Source organism: Cornus florida, unplaced genomic scaffold (genome assembly GCF_030987335.1).
Source record: "Cornus florida cultivar Cherokee Brave unplaced genomic scaffold, ASM3098733v1 CherokeeBrave_3.0.0_Hap2_Chr05, whole genome shotgun sequence".
Classification (NCBI taxonomy): domain Eukaryota; kingdom Viridiplantae; phylum Streptophyta; class Magnoliopsida; order Cornales; family Cornaceae; genus Cornus; species Cornus florida.
This window is the reverse complement of record NW_026775575.1, coordinates 36,343,243-36,369,070: the sequence shown is the minus strand read 5'-3', so window position 1 is coordinate 36,369,070 and position 25,828 is coordinate 36,343,243. Positions and strand designations below refer to the sequence as shown.

The 25,828-nt window shown below is 37.0% G+C and overlaps 1 protein-coding gene across 1 annotated transcript; it reads right to left on the bottom strand.

Annotated features, from left to right (window-relative positions):
* Nucleotides 1-14,742: 14,742 nt before the first annotated feature.
* Nucleotides 14,743-18,569, bottom strand: LOC132306279 (receptor-like protein EIX1). Its single transcript, XM_059803614.1, has 2 exons — nucleotides 15,405-18,569; nucleotides 14,743-14,947 (listed from the first exon to the last, which is right to left on the bottom strand). The coding sequence occupies exons 1-2, from the start codon at nucleotides 18,410-18,412 to the stop codon at nucleotides 14,944-14,946; spliced, it is 3,012 nt and encodes a 1,003-aa protein (XP_059659597.1). The 5' UTR covers nucleotides 18,413-18,569; the 3' UTR covers nucleotides 14,743-14,943.
* Nucleotides 18,570-25,828: the final 7,259 nt, after the last annotated feature.

The window sequence follows — 25,828 nt, the reverse complement described above, 5'->3', positions numbered from 1 at the left end:
CTAGGAAAGATCATTTTCCACTCCCATTTATTGATCAAATCCTAGAAAGGCTAGCCGGCCAAAGCTACTATTATTTTCTTGACGGTTATTCTGGCTATAACCAAGTGGCAATCGCCCCCCAAGATTAAGAGAAAACAACATTCACATGTCCCTTTGGAACCTTTGCATATCGTCGCATGCCTTTTGGGCTATGCAATGCTCCGGCATCGTTTCAAAGGTACATGATGTCCATATTTTCCAATATGGTTGAAAAATTCTTGGAAGTTTTCATGGATGATTTTTCAGTTTTTGGCTCCTCCTTTGATTCTTGTCTAAATAATTTATCTCTTGTGCTCCAAAGGTGTAAGGAGACAAATCTCATTCTAAGTTGGGAGAAAAGCCACTTCATGGTCCAAGAAGGCATTGTTCTAGGACATATCATTTCAAAATGGGGAATTGAGGTGGACAAGGCAAAAGTTGAGTTAATCTCTAATTTCCTCCTCTGAATTCTGTCCGTCAAATCCGTTCCTTTCTTGGCCATGCCGGATTTTATCGTCGCTTCATCAAGGACTTTAGTAAAATTTCTCGGCCCTTGTGTAATCTCTTAGCCAAGGATGTTCCATTCAATTTTGATAAGGCGTGCATGGAAGCTTTCATTAAACTTCGCACTCTCCTCTCATCTGCCCCAATAATGAAACCGCCCAATTGGTCTCTCCCTTTTGAGATCATATGTGATTCATCCGACTATGCATTATGTGCGGTTTTGGGCCAACGTGTGGACAAGCTCCCATACGTCATTTATTATGCTAGTCGAACTCTTTCTGATGCTCAATTAAATTACACTACTACTGAAAAAGAGTTGCTAGCTATAGTTTATGCCTTGGATAAATTCCGATCCTATCTTCTAGGTTCCAAGGTTATAGTCTTCTCGGATCATGATGCCCTTCGGCACTTGTTAGCAAAGAAAGAGACCAAACCCCGCTTGATTTGATGGATACTCTTACTTCAAGAGTTTGACATTGAAATCCGGGACAAAAAAGGGGTAGACAATGTTGTCGCCAATCATCTCTCTCGCTTACTCATTGAAAAATCTTCAGATTTCGCCGTCGTCCGTGATTCCTTTCCGGATGAATAACTCTTCCAGATTTCTCATGCAAATCTTCCATGGTTTGCGGATATTGTCAACTACCTTGCGGTAGGTAAAATTCCAACTCATTGGTCCAAACAAGAGAAGGGCCAGTTCTTCTCCCAAGTCAAGCATTTCTTTTGGGAAGATCTGGAACTATTCAAGTATTACCCGAACCAAATCATCCGGCGATGCATTCCTGAAACTGAGACCACAAGCATCCTCAATTTCTGTCATACTCTTGCTTGTGGAGGCCATTTCAGTGCTAAAAAGACCGCTCACAAAGTTCTTCAAAGCGGATTCTATTGGCCCTCCCTATTTCGCAATGCATATAATTTCTGTAAATCATGTGAAATATGCCAAAGGCTCGGATCCATGTCCCGAAGAGAAATGATGCCCCTCACTCCCATTTTAATAATTAAAATTTTTGATGTGTGGGGAATCGACTTCATGGGACCATTTCCACCTTCTCATGGCTACGAGTACATCCTTGTAGCGGTGGATTTTGTCTCTAAATGGGTATAAGCCGCAGCTACCAGAACCAGTGATCATAAAGTCGTGATCGAGTTCATTCAATCTAACATCTTTAGTCGTTTTGGTACGCCTCGAGCAATCATCAGCGACGGCGGATCACATTTCAGAAATCGTTATCTTAAATCCGTCCTTTCTAAGTACTCCGTCATTCATAAGGTTGCTACACCCTACCATCCTCAAACGAGTGGTCAAGTGGAAGTATCTAATCGGGAGATTAAGCATATCTTGGAAAAAATGGTTCGACCGGACCGCAAAGATTGGTCGTTGAGACTAAACGATGCGCTTTAGGCTTACCGGACAGCTTATAAGACGCCCATTGGCATGTCGCCATATCGGCTTGTCTTTGGAAAAGCTTGTCATCTCCCGGTAGAATTAGAGCACCGTGCTTTTTGGGCCATAAAAAGGCTCAACTTTGATCTCAAACAAGCCGGCTCTAATCGTGCTTTGCAATTAAATGAACTCGAGGAAATGCATAATGATGCGTATGAAAGTGCCAAAATCTATAAGGCAAAGGCCAAAGCATTCTATGACAAGCACAATGTCAATAAGTCTTTTGCCCCGGGACAAAAAGTTTGGCTTTTCAATTCCTGCTTGAAACTCTTTGCCGGTAAACTCCGGTTAAGGTGGGATGGTCCATACCTTATCAATTCTGTCTTTCCTCATGGAGCGGTTGAGCTTTAAGATCATACTAATGGATCTCTCTTTAAGGTTAACGGCCAACGCCTTAAGCCTTATGTTGATGGCATAGTCCCTATTCGACAAGTTGAGAAAGTCCTATTAACGGACATAATTTATGAGGACTAGTGCGCCATGCTAAGCCTGGTTCATCTAGCTATCGACATTAAATTTAGCATTCATGAGAAGCAATTCTTCCGAATTCTTAGCTTCCATCTTCTTCATGCCCCGTGACTAGACTTCCCCAAGAAGTGGCGAAGTCGACCAAGAATGTGCATGTTTCCTGAATTGGTTTCTCGGGCATTCCGATAATTCCATTTGGTTTTATTCATTATATCCAAATCTTCATTCCACTTCGGGAAATATTTGAAGTCAGTGAGCATGTTCTCCATTTCATTCAGAGCTTTTATTGTCTCTGCATCTCTTGGCCATAGCTTGTGAATTCATTCGCTCCATGTCGCTTTATACGGTGATCCAGATCTCCGTCATACCCCAATTCATGTTAAGAGCTCACATGATTTACTCACGGCCTTGAGAAGTTGTGTTTGATGCCCAAGGCATCAATTCAAGAGCTCCTGCGGGCGCCCGCGAATCAGGCCAGTACACTCAGCATAACCCCGGGGCCCCGCCGAGCCTCCGTGGGCCCCCGCGAAACATTGCAGGCACATTTGTAGCACCACGGGTGCCCACCATCGCGCCGCGGGCGCCTGCGGATCCCCTTCGCTGGCAATAAAATGGGCTTGAAAGCCCATTTTGGTTCTTGTAAACTTTCCCCCCCTCTCTACTCTCGCCCTACACCCCTCTACCCCTACAACCATCCGTCTCTCTTTCCCAATATTCCTCTTCCCATCTCCACTCTCTATCATCATCATCCAATAGCAAAATTCCATCATCTTCATCCATCATTCAAGCTTGCAAAGCCTTGGTTCCTCCACATTGGGTAAGTCTCTCTTCTTCTTCTTTTACTTCTTTGATTTTGTGATCCATGGCGGATGGGATTGATGTGGTGACGGTTGGTGAATTTGTTGGAGTTGTGCATGGTTGATTTTAGGTACAAAATTTTTGGGTTTTTCAGTCTCTAACCAACATTTTGCTCTCTTCCCAATTGTGTTGCACACCAGGTGTTCGCTAAAAGTCCTAAACCAAATTTCTTCATTCCCATGGCTCCTAGGGTTATTTCTAAGCGTGCTAGGTCATCCGAGGGCCCTTCTAATGCTCCTCCGCTCCCAAATTGGGCTGAATGGCTAATTGAAACCAAAGCTCGTTTTGACATTACACCTATTTTCGAGGGCAATGTGGAGACCGCATGGTCGGTCCGTGAATTGAGGGCTCGTGGCCTATCCTCTATTTTTAAACCGCGCGTTCATTCGTACTTCCCGCGTGTGGTCTGGCTGTTGTATGCCAACATGGTCCACTCATGTGAGGAACCGGACAAAATCAAAACCACCATTGATGACTATGATTATGAATTTGACCTCGATGACCTTGCTATGGCTATGGATTGCCCCTTGATTTTGCCTGTGGATGAGGCGGGCCTCCCCTTTTATGTCGAAGGTCCCGATTAGCCTACCTTAGCGGACATTGTGGGAGAAATTTGTCATGGTCAATTCACCGAAAGCAGAATCACAAGCACCAATAAATCTTTCTTACCTTGCCGGCTATGGTTTCTCGATTCGGTCCTGGCCAAGAACGTCCTACCCGTGCCAGGCCATTCCGAGCGAAAGGGGGAATTTTTTAAAACCCTCTACTACGCTGAAAAGGAGTGTTGGTTTTGTGTCCCACAACTTGTCTGGGACCAATTGCTTAAAATCTATAAGGAATTAATCTTGGTTCGATCACGCACCACCACAACCTGGGCATTCTTATTTCCATACCTTATTACAAGGTTGCTAAAAAATATGGGGTTCCGAGCTCCCCGTGGTGAACAGAAAGAAAAAAATGTGTTGCACTTCAACCTTGGGGTCTGGAAGTCCAGCACAGCTCAACTTCAGACGTCCTGTCAGGCCCGCATTGGTGACGCGCTGGATTGGGGTGCTTCGGCCCCCCCCTGTGGCTCCTGCTCCTCCTCCTCCTGATGCCCCCGCTTCTCCAGCTGCCACTTTTGTCCCGCCGCCGGATGTTATGACTTGCACTGACTATCTTGCCATGAATGCACGATTTGATGCATTTGATTTACGCTTTGACGCCATTGAGGGCGCCGTCTAGAAGACCCAGGAGAATCAAGAGATTTTGCAGGCTATGCTCCAGTCATTTAACTGCATCTCTTTTGTTCATTTACATGGATTTTAGCTTTAAAATAAATTGCAGTTATAGTTAGTAATTTTTGGATTCATTTGATTCTTGCTCTGTATAGATGCTTTTCACAGGTTTTTGATTTCAAGTTTGGGGGTATGCTCTTGGAATTCACGAAGTGGCTTATTCTTACACCGCCACTCTATTCCTCCTCAACTTGGTACTATTGTTCTTTACACTCTCCAGTTTTCTTTCTAATTCTCTTATCCTTTGTCTTCTCACATTGAGGACAATGTGACATTCAAGTTTGGGGGTGCATGTGCTTTCATTCGTATGATTTTTGCTCTTTTTTTTTTTTTTTTCCTCATAAGTTAATAAAATCATGTTGTTGAAAGCAATGATAGTGTAACCATGGAACTTGTTGAAGGTTGAAGCATGTACTTAATACTCTGTGTATAGAAGCCAAGATAATTTTTGAAAATAAGGAAACTTTTAAAATAAGCATGTTGATTCATAGTTGGTTTGTATAAAGACTTCAATTAAATTCTTGTCGGATTTCATACTCTTTTATGCTTCACATTGCACATTTGCACACCAGAAACCTAATCGTGAGGCATGCAACCCAAATTGACTTTGATCAGGACTCAGTGATCTAAATTAATGACCCTAATGAATGGATACCCTTGGCATTCAAAAAAAAAAAAAAAAAAAAAAAAAAAGAAAGAGAAAAAGAAAAAGAAAAAGCAATCAATGACCAGTTAAAGTTCGTAGCCTTTCCAGCTCGAGTTATTAAGCTCTAGGAGTGTTTCTACACTTAGCACCCTAAAGCCATCTGGTTTGGGAGTTGTTGGCCTAATGCTTATTACATAGGTTGGTTAGAAAGCTTAAAGAACCTAGACATTGCACGGTTATTCAAAAATAAATAAATTTGGTTCGTCGAAGTTCGTAGCCTTTCCAGCCCGAGTTATTAAGCCCTAGGAGTGTTTCTACACTTAGCACCCTAAAGCCATCTGGTTTGGGATTTGTTGGCCTAACGCTTGTTACATGGGTTGGTTAGAAAGCTTAAAGAATTTTGGCATTGCACAACCAATTGTATGCTTTCTTTCGTGTTGAACAATAGAGTTCTCAATAAGCAACAAAAGTCGCATTATGAATAAATTATGCCATGGGGACCTCATTTTGAAGGAGATTTAAGGATGTGAAAATGTGTTATTGGGATTGGAAAAAGAGGGTTAAAGCCGCATATTGGGAATTCAGCCCACCATCATTGAAATTGGAGTCCATGTTATTTAAGAGATGATAATTGAAGTTTTTATATAGAGCTTACTGATTGATGCATTTATGATTGAACTCATTTTTGCCATTTTGATTATTAAGGCTTCATATATGCAAGGTAGTCGGTTTAACAGAACTTCCTCCAATTTTTTTTTTTTTTGTCATTTCATGTTACATTTGAGCTTCATAGATAAATTTCTTGCTTAATGATTGTTACATGTTGTCATTTTTGCTAGATTCTATTTTTTGTTTTGCTAAGGGACTAGCAAAATGTAAGTTTGGGGGTGTGATAAGCGCCGAATATTGCATATTCAAGCGCCCCTTCTTGCATTAATTAAGTCCATTATTAGAGGATAATGTAAAGTGTTAATTTAATTGTGTATTTCTTTCGGATTTCAGGTTTTGTGCCCGAGAGTGATCAAAGAAACGGTTTTGACATTATTTGTGTTGAATTACATGCGCCGTGTTGGGAAATCACCTTTTTGATTAAGCCTCTTCTATTACCGTTTTTGTGGCAATATGGCTTAGTGTTTCATAAGGGATGTGTGTTATCGCTCCAGCCCGAAGAAGACTGCAGAAAATTTAGAGTTGAAGTACAGCTGCAGCCTCCGCGGGCGCCCGCGGAGCTCCCACGATGCGCCCGCCAACCCCAAACTCTTTGGCCTCTTTCGTGGCACCTTGCAGAGCAGCCGCAGGAGGCCCTGCGCCCTCCTGCGGGCGCCCGCCACGCCACCGCGGGCGCCCACCAAACACTCCAGAGACATCCTCGCGAGCCGCAGCTTCTGCGGGCACCCGCCGGCGCCTCGCGGGCGCTTGCCGACCCTCTGCAGGCAGTTCACCTGCCCCTCTTTTTCAGCACTTTTGTTCCCTTATCTTCATTTTATGTGGTGGAGAATGAACCAGAGGGGGAAGGTCGAGATTTTCAGCATGGGGAGTAGGTTTTGAGTGTATATAGGAGGATATCTCATGATAGATGACATATATCTCATCTTAGCAAGATTTTTGGGGAGAGAAAGAGGAAGGGAAGATAGAGTTCTTGAAGCTACAACAAAGGAGCTCGAAAATGGGGATGGAGACCAAGCTTCTTCCTTCTTCTAAGTCTCTCATGGGTAACTAAACCTCCATCTAGGGAGGTGATGAGGCCCCTCCCTTGTAAGCATGTTCTAATTTAGGCTATATTTTGGGGAGTACAATGTATATTCTATGGTCTTTTCATAACCAAGAGCACTTCATTTGTTGTAATGAATGTTGATATATGTATGGATGATTTCTGTAAGTTGATTATCTTGTTTTAGATGATGTCTTATATTAATCATATTGCTTGAGTTTTCATGGTGAGAATGAAGACAAGGTTATGAAATGGTTTAATGGCATGGAGTTGGAGAACCTAGATAGTTCATTGCTTAGGGTTCCCCTTTGATGGTCTATGCTTGATTCTTAGCTTCATGTGCATTCATCATTTAATTTAGGGCTTGATAATCCTTGACTTAGTAAGCATGTTCTAGGCTACATTTTAGTTTAGGTAGTTGATCATGTGAATCTTTGATGGTTTATTCTTGCCTTTTTATTTAATGAACTTCTTAAGGATATTATAGCAACCAAGTGTTGCTATGTTTCATGACCATAATATATGTTGTTTTTCCCCTAAATTAATCCTAACCTAGCATGTGTATAGGGATGGAGCCGGATTCACTTCCCTAGTCCTCTTTACTTGTATTTCATCTCATTTCAATTCTTGCAAGTTTTTATTTTATGCATCTTAATTTCATAGCTTAAGTGACAACCAACAAATCCTCTATGAACACCCCGTATCATTCTAAAAAGACTCTAGAAACTTAGGTTGCCATAGATTAGCGCAGTCCCAGTGGTTCGACTTACCCGACTAATAGGCCTATTTTACAATGATTCGTGCTATTGCGAATGTTGATTTATTATAGATCGAATTCTTAACCGATCAGTGGGGACTGGACTAATTCCCTAACAGAAATCAAATTAAATTGAAAGGTGGGTACAAAGAGGACATTATCAAGATGCATCGATGGTAAGAGAATGACACTTCCAATGTGGGTAATTAAATGATCCGTTCCATCTAAAAGCTTAAGAGTGGAACGCTTGGAACAAATAGATTAGGTTGAAAAAAGATGTAAAGAGGAACTAACATGATTAGTAGCGCCAGAATCGATAATCCATATAGAATTAGATGAGCATGAAAGAGATATACCTGTCAAATTTGCTTGTGGTGTGCGGTTACCTGACTTAAGCACGCTTAAGATCTTTTTATATTGTTCGGTGGAGAAAATAGGAGGGGTGGCCGAATAGTGAGATGTGTCTGCTGAAACTGCATTAGCTTGGATGTTTTTGTTTGGGTATCCATGAAGCTTGTAACATGTACCTCTATGATGTCCTAATTTGTTGCAATGATCACAAAATGGGCGCAGTTTCCCACCATGTTGTCCTTGGTGTGAATTGTTGTTGTGGTCCCTAGAGAATTTGCTATTGTTTTATTGCTGAAAATTTTGTTGAGTTGTCTTTGCACTCGAAGCTCAGTTGTTTGTTCTATTCTCATTGAATCGAGCACTCAAGGCTGCGGCTTCAGGAATAGGATTGGACAATGCATGTATTTCATGGTGCTTCTCTTCTTGCCAGATGAGAAAGTAAATTTTGGAAACACTAGGAAAAGGATCCATTAGTAAAATTTGACTACAGATGGTTGAAAACTGATTATGAAGACCTTGCAAAAATTCCATTGCACGGTCTTCTTGAAGTCGAGTTGTAGTGGCAGATCCATGGCAATAAGTGCAAACAGAAATAGTAGATAAAGAGTTTAATTCATCTATAGGGATTTAAGTAAAGTAAAATAGACGGATATCGTAGTGTTGTCTTACTTGAGCGAGGAGATTGATTGCTTGAGTTGGTAGATTTTTGGTGCATTAGTCAGTGAGAATTGATCTCGTAGGTCCTTTCAAATGTCATATGCAGTATCCGCATAGAGAATACTCCCACGTATCTCCGGCGTAACTGAATTAAGAATATATGAGGCAACAAGATCGTCACATCTAGACTACTTGGATTTTTCATTTGGATTAGTAGGGATTTTAATTGAGCCATCTACAAAACCTATTTTATTTTTGGCTCGGAGGACCCTAGAAATAGATTGTAACCACGTACTGTAGTTGTCATCGGACAACATTGGAGAAACAAGGATAGTTGTGGGGCTATCGGAGTGATGGACAAAGAAAGGATCATTTGACCCTTGAAATTCAGAATTTTGAATATCTGTTGGATAAACCATTGTAAATGAATTAAAGAATTAAGAAAAACCTGATTGATAGAAAATTCTGAATTGTGAGCAAAAGTGCTCTGATACCATAATAAACAACACTAATAGAGAAATATTTGGAGAAATCTGATATATATTCAATGTGTTACAAGAGGGTATATATAGACTTTACAAGAGAGTATCTCTCAATTAGGTCCTCTATATAAGGAAACAAATAACAAGTTGAGATATTCATGGTCAATAACTAGTTGAGATATTCTTGGTCAACTACTTGATTTGAGGAAGCAAGTAACAACAACTTTGAAGGAAAGAAATCTAAGTGCAGCTAGCAAGTGATATGGTGGAGCTGATATTCTAATAGGGGTCGTCTGTAATTTTTAAAGTGTAAACTTCATTTTCCTATTAGTAATTTTTTTTATCATTCTACAATTTATCTTAGCCTAACCTTGGTTAACAGTAATTAGTCTTAGTACTTTTTTTGCTTGTTACCAACATGCTTTTGTTTCTTCTTCATTCAAGTGCCAAGGTTTTCTCTTTTAATATTTGGTTAATCCCTCCTATTTGTTTTTGTTTTTGTTTTTTATTTATTTATTTTGTAATCAATGCTACTTGAGATTGATTTAATGAAGTTTGTATTATGTTTTCTTAGAATATTTTTAATTGATTATGAGCATACTCAGTTTAAATCTAAAAAAATAATAATTTTATGTAATGATCCTAGTTTTTATTCAACCCGGTGCGTCAGTGATGACCCGAAAGTTGACCCGATAACGGATCCAAAATGCGGAAGCTAAACAAAAATATGGTCTCTTGAGATGTACATCATCCCTAAGACACAAAAGTGGCTTCCTGAGGAATCTCGAGGCTCAATGGAAGCAAGAGGAAAACAAGGGTTTCAAAACCCTACAAGAAATGGACCAAGGGTAAAATGGTCATTTTACCTAAAAATTGGTGCTACCTAGCACACTATTAGAAAGAGAACAAAAAATTAATTAAGATGGACTCAAGAATTGCATGATTTGGAGTCCGGACGAAGGAGAAATGGCAAGACGAAAAAAAACGAGCACTTAAGGCTAAAAGGGTAAACTGGTAATTATTCAGGAATATTCAGGTGCAATCTAGCACACCGTTGGAAAGATAGCAAAAAATTAATCGAGTTCAAAAAAAATTTTACTCGATTTGGAGTCCGGACAAAGGAGATATGGCTAACGGAAGAAAAAGGGGCAAAAAGGTCAAAAGGAGTCAACCCACGACCATCTAACCGGTTACAAGGCTTTCCTAACAGGTTAGAAGGCAAAAAATCATGACCACAACACTACCCTAAGTCATTTAACCGGTTACGAAAGATCTATTGTTCGCACACTTGTGCTACAGCTCAACAAAAACCTGGTAGCAGGGGTTTTTCGGAAAAAAAATAGGTTTTTGAGGGCCAAGATGATATTTTCTAGAAAAACACAAAGAAGAAACCCCCCTCAAAATCAAGTTTTCTACGTAACAAAGTGAAAAAAATTAAAAAAAACTCACTGTAAAATGCCCAAAATGCCCCTCCATGAAATCTGGTCATGAGGGTCAAAAAGCTGCTAAAATACAAAACTGAAAGCTGAACTTCGCGAAGGATTTCACGTACCAAGATGACATTTTCTGGAAAGACAAGAAGAAGAAACTCCCCCTAAAATCAGGTTTTCTAAGTAGCCATGTGAAGATTGAAATTCATTTTCTAAATAAAAATCCCAAAATGCCCTTAAATCGGATTATGCAATAAAAATGCAAAATGAGTCCATAAGAGGCTCAAATCACCAAGGATGAGGTTTTTCTTGAAAATGATCATGCAAGCAAACATAACTTACCTATTAGGACGTGCTACAATGGTCCATGACTTAAAAATACCGCCGATGCAAAATCCAACCCCCCAACGGCCAAAAAGGTGAAAATGAACTTGAAATGGAAAACATGAAATCCAAATATATATAATGGAGTCAAATGACTGTTTGGCCCTTGGCCACACTTCATACATGATTAATGAGACCCTATAAAAGAATAAAAATAAAATTCCCACACCCGATGCAAACATGGCGAAGCAATGACTTGACATTTTTTAATATTTTCATAATATTCCATGAGTCAAAAATTACATAGGATGCAAAATACATGTTATTGGCCTTCAGCCTCATCTCATACGAGTCTAATACGTTGCATAGAGTGTACTTATGTACACATTACATAAAAGGAATCAAATATACATATTTTGACAACTAAGCCTACAAGTGGCATTTCAAGCTAACCTTTATAAGAATTAAAACCTTCAAGTCTACAATCATCCAAGCAATGAAGAACATCACGAACTAGGTTGAACAAAACCCCTAGTAACTTCGGGGTGAGTAAACAAGTTTACTCGTAGGAAATGAGCATGCATAGACTCGATTTCTTCACAGATTTTTACATTTAACTTGAAACAATTCAAAAGGGTCATGCCACCTAACGTCTATGTCAAAGTGAGACTTAGGGATTATCTTAAGTTACTCATGCAATTGAAATAAACTACCTCATACAAGTATACATGATTTAGTATACAAAACAATGTCAAAACATGTTATACGACATTCAAGCATACATTTTCAAGTATACTAAACCATATTAAAATAAGTTATACAACGTCCAAGCATGTCTACCCAAGTATACATTTAATATGGAAAACTCGTAAATCAAGTACACAAATACAAGTATACTAAACTAAAAAGATTACGCATGTGACAAGTATACCTAGCACAAGCATACTAAATGAAATTTAAACTCATGGAGTAAGTATACAAGTTCAAGTATACTAAATAGGATTCAAATATCCAAGTAAGTATTAATTCTTAAGTTACAAGTAATCCATGATTAACAAATTGAAATTAAATGCGAAAACAAATGGTGGAAAGACTAAGACATGTGGTCGCTAGACCAAGCAAATATTTTCGGGTAATTACGACCCATAAAGTACCACGTAGTGCGCACTTATGACTTAGAAGACTCTTGTCTCCGTACTAAAGCCAAACCCTAACCATCACATAAATTATGTTCTCACAAACTTTCCAAAATCAATAAGTTCAAAATCTATACAAAATCAAATGTAAGTTACCACATTCCATGCGTAAGTAAGGTTGAATCCACACAATCCATGTCATAGAATTCAAGTCTAAATAACATATGACAAGTCATGTCCTCGATATGCAATTTATACACAAAGCAAGAATATTTTACAACAATTGAGCCGCACTACCATCCTAAGCCACAAGTACTAAATAAGTTACAATTTAGTAACTAACTTTCAAGGTAAGCAATTGTAATATTCTAACAAATTATATACCTACACAAGATATATATTTAAACAAGTTTTACAAGTCAATGATATTCTATATCATGTTAAGTCCAATTACCATTTTAAAGAGCCATAAGTACTAATTTTACATCAAGTTAGTAGCATACTCATAAGGTAATTAAACATACTACATTTTAAGAGATTTTCAACCTAATCATGGAAAGTCTTTAGATTTCAAATCAATTCCAAATAACCTCAAATTAATATATGTTAAATAACATAGCATGCTCATTACATATATCAAATCAAAAGAGCAAAATGAGCAAGACTCCATCTTGTAGATTTTAATTAATTTAAATTAATTAAATCTCTAATTTTTCAAAAGTTATTCAAATGATCCTAAATAAATATATAATAAGGACTAAGTCATGGCCATGCCATATATCATGTCAAAAATGGAATACAAGAAAGGTACAGTTTAGTAGAATTTAAATTTATTAAATCTTTAGATTTGAAAACTTATTTAAATCATCCCAAATTAATATACAACAAAGATTAAGTCATGGCCATGCCATATATCAAGTTTAAAATGAGTTATATGCAAGTTATAATAAATCATTTATTTCTCAAATTGATATAAAACATACATACAACTTGTATTTCACTACAAAAGCAATTAAAACCACTTCAAAAATAAACTATGACACCTCCTACCTTACAAGATGATTGTTTCTCTTGAATCCAAGGCAAATCAACATAAAATGGCAAACCCTTCAAGGGTTATGTAGAGGAGGACAAGGGAAACAAAAAGTATTCCCAAGATTAAGCTTGAAAATCAATGGAAGGTTCTCAAAAATCAAGGTCAGGGCCTAAGCATCAAGCTTCTCTAATGGTGGCTAGGGTTTGTGGTAAGGAAGATAATGACATAATGTGAAGAAGTGTGAGTAGAGGAAATAGAAATCCTCTACTCACTATGTGATCCTACACCATGGTCAACACACACATCTATGGTCAATTGCACAAAAACTCTATTTTAAAACCATAATCCCAAAGTGGTCCAAAAATAATTGCAAGACTTAATTTGGAGCATACACTTGTCACTCATCCAAGCCAACAAGTGGTCCAATCTTAGGCCAACAAACGGTTGAATCTCCACCGTCCATGTGTCGAGAGATTAAGCTTCTAAGTGGTTCTACCAAAATGTTAACAAGTGGTTCCACAGGAGTGTGACACTCGTCACACTTTTCAAAAATTATAAAAAGGTCTTTTTTAAAAATATCTTTCAAATTAAATTACAAAATGGCCCCCAAGACGAAAAATAATTACTTTATTTAATTACACAAAACCCCCACAAGTTAAGAATATTACAAAAAAGTTATGCATCCATACCCTTTACAGTAAAAGTAAATACTTAGCATGTTTTTTCTAAGAAAATAGAAATACACATTTCTAAGAAATCATATATCATGAGTGCATGCAAAAATGGAAGTAAAACCGAACACGAAAAGCGAGGTTGTGCCAACAAAATGATAAACGGTAAAAGACAAAAAGTGAATAGTGTCGAAAAACGAAAAAAAAATGGAAATGACGTGGTACTTTAAGGAAGTTGTTAATTCAAAGGAAAGAGTCTCAGAAACTATTTCCGAGCATTCGAGACGGCACTAAGTGATAAGAAACTGAACTCAGAAAAGAAATTTCAACGAAGAAAAATAAAAAATTTATCCATAAAATTCTGAGAAAAAAGGAAAGGAAGGAAATGACCAAGTCATTACATTTTATAATTTTAATTAACCTATTTTCATGAATATTTTTGTATATTTAAACTGGACTATATAACTTCAAACGAATGCCAAGAAAACAAAATGCAATTACTACCATATAACTAGCAGTATGATCTGGTTACATAATGGAGGAAAAAAAAAAAAAAAAAAAATCATCATCCAAAAAGTAAAATAAAATTAAAACAAATAAAAATCTTTGCTTTTAAAACTGCATTTACTGAAACAATGTACTCATGACATGCTGTAATAATCTTTATTAAGATTTATGCTTCAAAAAAAAAAAAAAAAAACTAACATATCATAATATTTTTATTTTTTATTTTTTTTTCTAATTTTAATCATATAATAACATGTCTGTTTAGTGCAAGTGGTGTGTGATTCTTTGTAAGGATCCAGAAAATCATTGACAGATAAAATGAATCATTTCGGAGTTTTTTTAATCAAGATATATTCAATTCAGTTTGTTGTCTTTATTCTTGGTATGCACAAAGCCATGATTCCGTGTGTGTTTCATGTCCAAATGTTTGATAATTTCATGTAAATATGAAATCAATTTGAGTAACATAAAAAGCACAAACTCAACCTTAAATTAATTTCATCCCACAAATCCATCACAACCAGAAGCAAAACCTGAATTTAACCAACTCGAAACCAAATCCTACTATAATGAAAATCAGTAAGGAGCCATTGCCCGGGCAACCAGGTACTTCACAGCAACAATCCGTCCAGATTCAGGTCCAGGCGCGACATATCCAGATTTTCACCTTATAATTTTGAAAGAAATTTGTCAAATCTACATTCATCATCATCAAATCTTAATTATGCCAGCAATCAATATTCATACACAAAAAAAGTCTTATCCTAAAAACCATCAAATATTGAAGAAAAACAAGCAGTCAATCACATAATTCTGTAGTTACAAAAAAGTAATTAAGAACTAAGAGGGCTAAGTTAAAAGGGTTTAAAGGAGTCGTTTCCTATTGTTGAATGAAAGAATAAAATGTTTGGGAAGGGTGGAAGGTTACATCCTTTGTACAGGTAAAAATCACTTGAAATCAAAATCATCTTTAACAACTTTTGAAAAATTATATGTTTAAATAGTATTCTGAAAACAGAGGCAAATTACTTTGCAGATTTTTGAAATTTCTACATTGAAATGAAATTCACTTCCAAACTAAGCTTTTATGATACAAATAATACACAACTGAAAAGAAAGCCTACCATTTGCGAATTGCTCCTCTGTATCTCACGCATGGTAATCTGTATACGATTTTGTCCACGAAACTGAAGTATGCATCGCTCCAAGATTTTCTTGTTGCTATGATCAAGTAAGGAGCCAGAAGTCCAACAGCAAATCCCAAGCCAACACTCAAGTAAAACCACTTGTCAATGAAGACGTCGCCATTCTCATTCTCAACATTCTTTGGTTGATACGAATCCTCGCCTTGGCATTTAACAACAAGGGGAGGTCCACAAAGACCAGGATTTCCAGCATAAGCAGACTCGCTAAAGGTCATCATCTGCCCCGTGTAAGGAATTGCACCAGAGAAGTTATTATCCGATAGATTCAGATAACCCAAAAATGTTAATGACGGCATGCTTGGAGGAATTGCACCCGAGAGCTTATTACTTGACAGATCAAGGGATGATAATTGACGCAAACTTGAAATGTTTTCCGGAATTCGGCCACTGATTTGGTTACTTGACAAGTTCAAGGCCACAAGACCTGACAATTTTGTTATATCCACTGGAAAGTCCCCATTTAAATTGTTTTCGGATAGGTCTATGGAGGTTACCAGGGACAGAGTCTTGGTGTATGTTAGAGTCCCGCCTTTCATATTCACAACCAAACTCTCTTCATAGTAGTGAACTTTGTACCCGTATAAGAGATATTGGTTTACTTTATTCTCTTGTGCCATAGCTTTTAGGTCACCCAAGCCGACCGGAATGGTACCAGTCAAATTGTTATGAGCAAGGTCAAGGACTTGCAGTGAACTTAAATGCGAAAGCTCAGTGGGAATTCCTCCAGAAAATGCATTCCACCTCAGCCTAAGGATTCTAAGATCTGTAAAACTTTCTCCAAACAATGGCAGAATATTACCGGATAAATAATTGTTTCCAAGGTCTAGGTTCTGCAAACTTGATAAATTCATGAAAGAATAGGGGACTTCTCCTGATAACATGTTGTCATTTAGATGCAATGATTGAATCTGTTTCAACTGACCCAAAGAATTTGGAATCACCCCAGACAAACTGTTGTGTCCGAGGTCTAAAGCCTCTAGGGAAGAACAATTCCCTATACTTGAAGGAATACTTCCTGTTAAATTATTCCAAGAAAGATTTATGATGACAAGGTCGTGCATTTCGCCTATGGTGGAAGGTATTTGTCCGGTTAGTTGGTTGTTGGAAATAGAGAGAAAGATCAACCCTGAAATGGTAATATTTTGAGGGATTGGACCGGAAAATTGATTGTTGGAGAGATCTAGTAAACCAATCTGGACAATAGAATGAGGGATTGGACCTTCAAAGAGGTTGAAGCTGAAATCTGAAAAGTAACTGATTACATTTAAAGGATTTGGAAGCTGACCGCGTAACTGATTGCGAGAAACATTTAAGGCCAGCATACTAGAAGTTATATCCCAAAACCAGGCTGGTATAGCACCTGAAATGCTAGCATTTGATAAATCAAGGAACACAAGCTCCCTTTGTGATTCAAGCCAAGTTGGAAATGAAGGACCCAAGTGACATGAACTCATGTCAAGCTCAGTAACTTTGAATGGAGGGACCCAATTGGAACTGACATTTAAAATTAAGGAATTTGAGGAGAAGTATAAGCTCTTCAGCTTCCTTAGCTTTGCAAAATGCACTTCTGAGATGGTACCTGTCAAATGATTGGAAGAAACATCCAAGATAGACAATTCTGAAAGCTTCCCTAGAGAAGCAGGGATGGGACCTCCAAGCAAGTTATCGCCCAGTTCAAGTTCCACAAGATTTTCAAGATGACCCAACCATTCTGGCAATTTACCAATTAGCCTATTGTTACTCAATTTCAAGTACAAAAGACTCTTGGAAACACAGTCTCCAGTCCCTTCAAGTAATTCAGGTAAACTTCCTGTCAAATTATTATAAGAGAAATCAAAATATTTCAAATTGCAAAGTCTACCGATGGAGCTGGGAATTCCACCATCTACATTATTGACATGCAGATCAATGTCAGTGAGAAATGTAATGTTCCCAATGGAAGAAGGAAGTTTCCTATGTAATTGATTTGTAGCAAAATTGAGAACCTCTATTTTTCTCCAGCTTCCCCTGAACAGTTGAAAGCAACTGGCACTAAGGTCATTGAAACCAAGGTCTAAATACCGTAAACTCGGAAGCTCACTGAGTCCAAGTGGAATCCTTCCATGCAAGGCGCTACGACTCATACCGACATGTACAAGACTGGTGAGATTTGCAAGCCAATCAGGGAACTTCGAGTTGAAGCTATTAAAATTAAGATCTATAACTTCAAGTGAAGTGAAATTAACAGATCTAAGAGATGAAATGGAACCAGAAAGGCTGCATTGTGAAAGATGCAATTCAGTTAAAAATGGGAATTTGTTTAGTACCTCTATCCAGCTTGAACCCACCAAAGATAGAGTAACGCGGTTCATCTCAAGATGTTTTAGTGAAACAAGGCCAGTCATCCATTGAAGATTATCAACACTTAGACTGGAGAATTCAGAAGAAACATCAAGATATTTCAAGCTAGAGAGGTTTCCCAAATTGGGAGGAATTATGCCACTAAACCCTGCATATGACAGGTTTAGATAGCGCAAATTTTTCAAAGAACCAAAGAATTCAGGAATTGGGATGTCCTGAAATGTAGTGTAACTCAAGTCTAAATATGTCAAGGACTCGAGTTTAAGCAATGAAGGTCTAATCTCTCCACTCAAGTTCCAAAATTCATACCTGTACTCTTCAGTAGCATAGTTCGGGTGGTGAAGATCGATCACAGCAACTGCTCCAGTTCTATTATCACACCTGATCCCCCACCACTGACAACAGTTGCTTCCATGCCATGATGAGAGCCGGTTCTCGGGATCTTTCAGGCCATTTCTGAATTCAATAAGAGCCTCACGATTTGATTCTAAACAATGTGTGAGATTGGCATCACCATTACAAGCAAATTCTGTTGTTATGATACTTATAATAGCAAAAATCAAATAAAAAATTGAAATTCTTCCCATCAGTTCAACTCGTAAGTAGTGAAAATCTATAGACCATGAACTGCAAACGTTTCATATATGATATCCAATTTTCTTTATCAGCACCAAAATTTCAGCGTTTTCAGAGGGGTCAAAGAAAGAAAGGTAAGATCAGAAATTACAGAAAGGACTTTTTTAGATGAGTTGCTATCACTTTTATGTGATGCGACTAACATTTTTATCACCACTTGCCTCTAATTATGACTTTTTTGAACACTTCCATTTAACTTAGGAGAGAGAGAGAGTCTGAAGTCAAGTCTTTCTCTAGTGCTGGTCCACTTTATTGAGTGTTTGGCTCTCCTTGCAAGTCTTCCATAACATTTTCCGGGTCAACTGCCAATCAAATTTATGTCGACACGGGAAAACCAGAGAGAATCTAGAGCACACGACAAGGGGCAAAATAAACGTTATGACAAATAAAATTAGTGACTTTGGAGAGAGCGGATGTAGGAAAATGCCTGAAAAAGTATAACTAATGGACGAATTGGCTAGGTTTGTTCCCACGTATTATATCTTATTCAGAAAATAATTTTATTTTTTAAAAAAAATATATTTTTTATTTTTATTTTATTTTTTGGTATTTAGCAAAAGTCTGAGTAGAGATTGAGAGAGAACCTAGAGCACATGACAAGGGGCAAAATAAACATTATGACAAATAAAATTAGTGACTTTGAGAGAGAGCGGATGCCAGGAAAATGCCTGAAAAAGTGTAACAACCCGGGTTTTTATTCAACCCGGTGGGTAAGTGATGATCCGAGGATTGACTCGATAACGGATCCAGACGCGGAAGTAAGAAATAAGACAATGGTCTCCCAAGACATAACAACCTCTTAGATCCTAAGATGACCTTCCATGAAGTCACGGAACTCAAGGAAACAAGGCGCGGAAGCGAATGATAAACCTAGGTCTCTAGAGATACAAACCATCCCTAGGACACCAAAGTGACTTCTCATGAAGTTATGAAACTCAAGGAAATCACTGGAAGCGGAGACTAGGATAAAAAGGTTAAATGGTACCCTATGGCACCAATGACAACCGGAGGGTCGAGATCTAGTTCAAACTAGACCACCTACCACCTACACCATTAAATGGCTTAAACAAGATCAACAAGGTCAAGTGGGAACGAATGAAACAAGAGTAACCTATCTAGGCAACAAACCAAACAAGACCCATAAGACAGCTCCATTTCAGTCGACCGAAATAGAGCATCGGCCTGCCGAAATGAGCCAGGAAAAGAGGAGAAATGAACTCCCAGTTCGGTCAACCGAAGTGACACACCGGTCGACCGAAATAAGCCTCGAATTGAAAAAGGCTACTGGAATTGAGATTTTCACTGTTCAATTGAAACCACAAAGGGAATCGGTCGACCAAAATGGCTCGAAAATGTGCATATGAACCTGTTATGCACCGAGGCTGAAATGAGTTCCTAATCTTCATTTGAATTCCCCATGGCATGATCGATTTGCATTATAAGCTAATGTGTGATGATGTGAACATACACGCAAGTGTAATATGGCATTTTAAATATGCTACAATGGCCTATGGCCTTATTACATCACATTTACAAGATTTGACATGGCAAACCTCAAAGTTAGGAAAAATTACATTTTTAAACAAAAGGTGGCGCCAAATGAGTACAAGTGCAAATATGAACATGCTTGGCCCTTGGCCTTATATTATACATGTTGAATACAATGAAAAGAGTGTACTTATATACATATTACACAAATGGAGTCAAAGAATACAAATTTTGATACATAAGGCTACCAATGATGTTCCATGCTAACACTTGCATGAAACGGAAACTCGAATCTACAAGCCATCCCAATGAACGACAAGCATCACGAACCAAGTCTTCGCACCTGAACAAATCCCCCAATAACTTCGGGGTGAGTAAACAAGTTTACTCGTAGAGAATGAGCATGCATCAACTCGATTTCTTTAAACATTTTTAGACTGACATGTAATAGTTCAAAAGGGTTATGCCACCTAATGTCTATGTCAAAGGTTAGACTTAGGGGGCATCTTAAGCTACCTTAAAACAATGTTAACAAGAATCATGATATACATACATATATGCAACGAATTAGGTTTGGGATAATCCAAAGAACACGATAAGGCGAATGCTTGAAAATAGATCAACATGAATTGCATTTTCAATACAATTAAACAAGGTTTGGAATAATCTGTACAACACGACAAAAAAACATACTCGGATACAAGTTAACAAGAATTACATTATCAATGTAATTAACATGATTAGAGCATTCTAATTAACAAGATAAGAAGTAATACACGAAATCATGAACAAAGCATAATATCTATGCAATTAAATAAGGATAGGACATTCCATGAAACACGAAAGAGTTATACATAAATCAAGAACAAGGCATAATATCTATGCAAGTAAACAAGATTGGAGCATTTCACATACATGACAAGTTTAAATCTTCAAGGAATAACAACTTGAAATTTAAAGAGTGAAATCAACCAATGTGGAAAACTCGGATATCGCCCGGATTAAAACCGTACTCTTGAGATCACTTTAGGGCTACTAACCCATGGGTACCTTTCCCTTAGTGCGCACTATAGTGTAGGAGGACATTCCCCCGTACTAGAACCAAGTTTTAGCCATGTCAATTCTTGATTAATATCCCAAGTCCCAAAATCAACAAGTTATGCAAACCAAGATAGTATCAAAATACTAGAAATGTATTAACCACGTCTCATGCCCAACCAAGATTTTGGAACACATAAATCATGCCCTAAGTTCATCAACTATAATGGCATGTGAATTGTTAAGAAATCATAATATGCATCTATATAGATTAAAACCAAGATATATATATAGCACATGGAATCCATTGATGTAAATATACCATAAGTATAAGATTAATGATTTAATTAACTACTAAACAACGCATGTGTAATTAAATCATTTAAAGACAAATATGCATGTTCATTAAGTACTTTAACGAAACCAAAATACAAGGGGTCACGATGCTTGATAAAAAGGTAAAAGTTCATGAAATACGAGCACAATTCACAAGTTTAACAAGAATTCAATATCAAGGCATGATTAACTCGATGGAAGCATACAAAGGAATTTAATCTACTTAAGGGATTAAATTATCAAGATTACATAGCAAGTCCAATTATTCTACGAATAAGGCATGTCAAAGGTCATGTCAAAGGCAAGTTCATTGTCAAGTTAAAAGTTTATTTCATACAAGACACGACCATATGAATTTAATTCCATACAAAGGAAATAAATAAATATAAGTTTCAAAACTTATCCGGTTATTCTCAAATTGATACGCGTGAGGAAACTTGTCAAGGAAAGCATGATTACCAAGTTAGAAACTTAATCAAGACCAATGAGCTATTGAATGGATTTTAATTATTTCATTTAATTAAAATCTTTAGGTTTTGAAATTCATCTAAATGATCTCAAACTAGCATATGTTATACAACATGTCAAGACTTGATTTAAAAGCATAATACAAGTACATTTCATGCAAGGTACGACCATGAGTATTAAACTTTAATACTAGAAAAATAATAATTGAAAGGTTTCAAAACCTAATCAAATATTCTAGATTTAATATATATGAAACTATACGACATGCATATCAAGAACGTCAAGTCGGAATTCCAATGGAGTGAATAGTACACTCGGGATAAATTAACTAATCAAATTAATTAAATATTACTAGATTTTAAAACTTCTCCGATTACTCTCAAATTAATCTATGTTGAAGAGCATGTTAGGGCCTAATATAATATGCTAACACATGTAGAATTAAAGATAGATAAGGCCACATGATTTAATATTTTATTCAAGATAAACATTAAATAAAATCTTCATTACTTATCCAAAAGCTCTCAATTTAATATATGTCAATGATCATATCAAGGGGTAATATCCTATCATGCCACATGTTTAAAACAAACTATGGACAACCGGGAAAATCAAATCTCATTCAAGAACATTAAATAATAAAATCTGTAGATTTTATATTTAAGCATGTAAACAAGTAGTATAAGCATCAATATCATGCTATATAACAAGAATATAAATTATAACACCCCCTACCCCAATTTGAGATGAAAACCTCAAAGGCCCACCGAAATAAAAGTGCTCCGAATCCGATGATACCGAAGGGTTTTGTCGGGGACAACACGGTGAATAAGAATCCCTAAGAAGCCCCATGAAAATAACAACTTGACTTCAAACCCAAACTCAAGAATTGGTCAGAAATGGGTTCTAATAAGGGTGAAAGATGCACGGCGTCAAGACAAGCATTAAACGTTAAGGCCGAAGAGTTTTCACTCAAGGGAAGTGGCCGGAAAATGAAGAAGAATCATGGTAGCCATGGTTGCCGGCCAAGAGAGAGGAGAGAGAGAAGAAAATTCTGATTTTTCTCTTTAAGTCCCCTATTTATAGAAAATCTCAAAAAGTGCCCCGAAAGGGCCCCGCTAGGTTTGGAAAAGTGGATTTTGAGCAAATGCGCTCAAATGGAAAAACTCCGTGAACAAAAAAGATTTAAAATGAGAAAATATGAGCAACGGAAGAAAAGGCGTCAAAAACTGAGTCTCGAGCAGAGAGATATGCTCCGAACAAGTTCGAAGGCAACTAGGTTTAGAAACCCTGAAACTGGAGAAAAACAACTAGAAGGAAATTCTATGAATTTACGAGTCGATAAAAAGTGAAAATGAATTCTATACGAGGATCTAGGCTCTAGACCAGATATTTTTGCAATAACTTTTGTTAATTGCACAATGGCCTCTCTACAAAGAGTTAACTGCACTAATGCCCCAGAATGAAAATATCTTCCAAAAATATTTTCTTAGATGCCCCTGAAATAAAATATCTTCAAAAGATATTTATGAAAAATACCCCAAGAAAAGAAAAAGATTTTGAAGAATTGTGCATTCATGCCCCTATGGGTACCGGGAGCAACCAGAGTATTTTCTTGCAAAAGTAAAGATACGTATTTCGTGGAAACCACTAAGGATGAAGGCACGTAAAGTCAAAAACTAACTCCGAGCACGAAAAGTGAGGTTTTGCCAACAAAGTGATAAATTGGGAAAAGACAGATAAGGAAAAGGATGAAACAGGGAAAAGGACAAAAAGTGAATAGTGTTTGAAAAGTGAAAATGTGAAAATGACTCGGTTCTCAAAGGAAGTTGTCAATCCGAATGAAAGAGTCTCAGAAACTATTTCCGAGCACTCAAGGTGACACTAAACGATGAGAAATAGAACTCAGAAAAGAAAATTAAACGGAAAAAATTTATCTGTAAAATTTCAGAAAAAAGAAAGGGAGGAAAATGAACGGGTCATTACAAAAAGTACAAGTAATGGAAGAATTGGCTAGGTTTGTTTCCACGTATTATATCTTATTCGGAAAATAATTTTATTTTTCAAATAAAATATATTTTTTATTTTTATTTTTTGGTATTTAGCAAAAGTCTAAGTAGAGGTTGAGATCGAGTTTATCGAATGAGGCATATAAAATAACTTGTTGAAAATTAATAATTTTTTTGTTAGGTTCTAATAATTTTTTTCTTCCTAAATATTTAACGACAACCAAACACCAAAAAATAAAATAAAAAATATTTTAAAACATATTTTGCATCCAAACAAACGGTGCCTAAATGTAAATAATTCTACTTTTCTTGACAGTCAAGATGCAGTTTAAATGTAACGACCCGAACCTGAGGGTCCAAATCGCTAACCGGGTCCTTGCCTAAACCTGAGGTCGTCAAGGACACTATGGTCAATTCCAAGATCGATAGATAATATACGTGTCATCCTAAAGCTTATACAAAAGAATGAGATAAAAAATATAAAAAATGTTAAAACAGTCTACTAACCTGTAATGTTTCTGATTTTTAGTATTTTCCATTTTTTTGGGATTTTCTAATTTTTTTTAGGTTATTTCTGTTTCGTCTCGTTTTACGTGCCTAACACCGTGGGGTATACCGGATGTGTCAGAATGTTGTTTGGGGTGTACCGCTTATGGGGTTGTTATACACGGGGATTCTGTCATGGGTCCATTACATTTCATACATTTTTAATTGTGCATAATTACATGGTTGAATGATGATTGTGTGGTTTTAATTTAAATTGTTTTTATATATATATATGTTGTAAAAGTAAAGTGAGACTTTTCTTCATTGGTGGGGCCCACCCCCATTTGATCACTTTAATGGCCAAGAGGCCATTATTCAGCCTCAATATCTTTCACTCTCTCATGCTGATATCTTTCTCCCTCCCTTTTTATTTCTTTATTTCTTTTTCTTTTCTACAAGCTTTAAAGCTTGATCCTTCCTTTGTCTTTGGGAATTTGATATTTCCGCGTAAGGTAAAGTTGAAGATCATGTTGAGATTGTCGTTTTGATTGGAGCAAAGTGCTGTTTGGCCACCATTAGGGATTTTGAATTCTAAGGCTTTTGGGCTGAAATTGGAGCTTCTTGTGGGTTTGCTCTCTAATTGAGGTAGGGGTTTTCCTAATGCCTAAGTTTTGATTCAATTTGAGCAAATTTATATTACTTTTGTTATATATTGTGAATCATGAAATTTGATACAAAATTGTTGAGTTATGAATGTCGATATTTTTAAATCATGAATTGTTTCAATCTTGAGTTAATGGCTTACTTAATTTTGTTATATGAAAATTTTGAGAATTATTGAACATGCCTTATTTGGGAAAATGATGTCTTTGTTGTGTTGATCTTTTAAGTATGCCATGGATTTTACTTGACTTTTATAAGATGAATTGATGATATTGTTGGTGCAATAGTGATGAACTTATGATTTGAGGTTGAAAATCATTACATTGCATACCATGGCATAAAAAGGGAATTTGGAGGTAATTTGAAAGGAAAGTTTGTCTTTTTTTTTTTTTTTTTTTTTTAAAAAAAAAAAAAGTGAAGTTTTTTTTAAGGAAGGGAAATGTTTTTTTTATTTATTTAAAAAATGAACCGAATTTCGCGAGTCCGGTGCTAACTTGACCTAGAGGGAGCGTGGCCTGGTGTACTGCATGAAAAAGTTGATACTAGGCCCTTTAACGGTTGCCGGCTTTGGAACCGGGGATAACTATCAATCTCGCCTCGGTAAAGTCAGTTAGAAGGTTTTTGAAAAGTGAGTATTGGGTTGGTATAGACCAAGTTTGGGATGGGATGCATCACACTTCATATCATGTGCATGATTTAGAAGAATTGTGATATATGACTATGTGTATTGATTGTCACGTTATAAATATTGTACGAACTCCCATTGCGTGACCCTGACTTCTTTTATATTCTCTTGTGTGTTATGTGGCTCAAGGGAGTCCAAAACTAACGCTTTAGGCTACTTCTACTGAGCTTTATGCTCACCCCATTATTTTAACA

Bases quoted from the DNA above. Each gene is read 5' to 3' on its own strand.
- LOC132306279 (XM_059803614.1), bottom strand. From the start codon at position 18,412: ATGGGAAGAATTTCAATTTTTTATTTGATTTTTGCTATTATAAGTATC.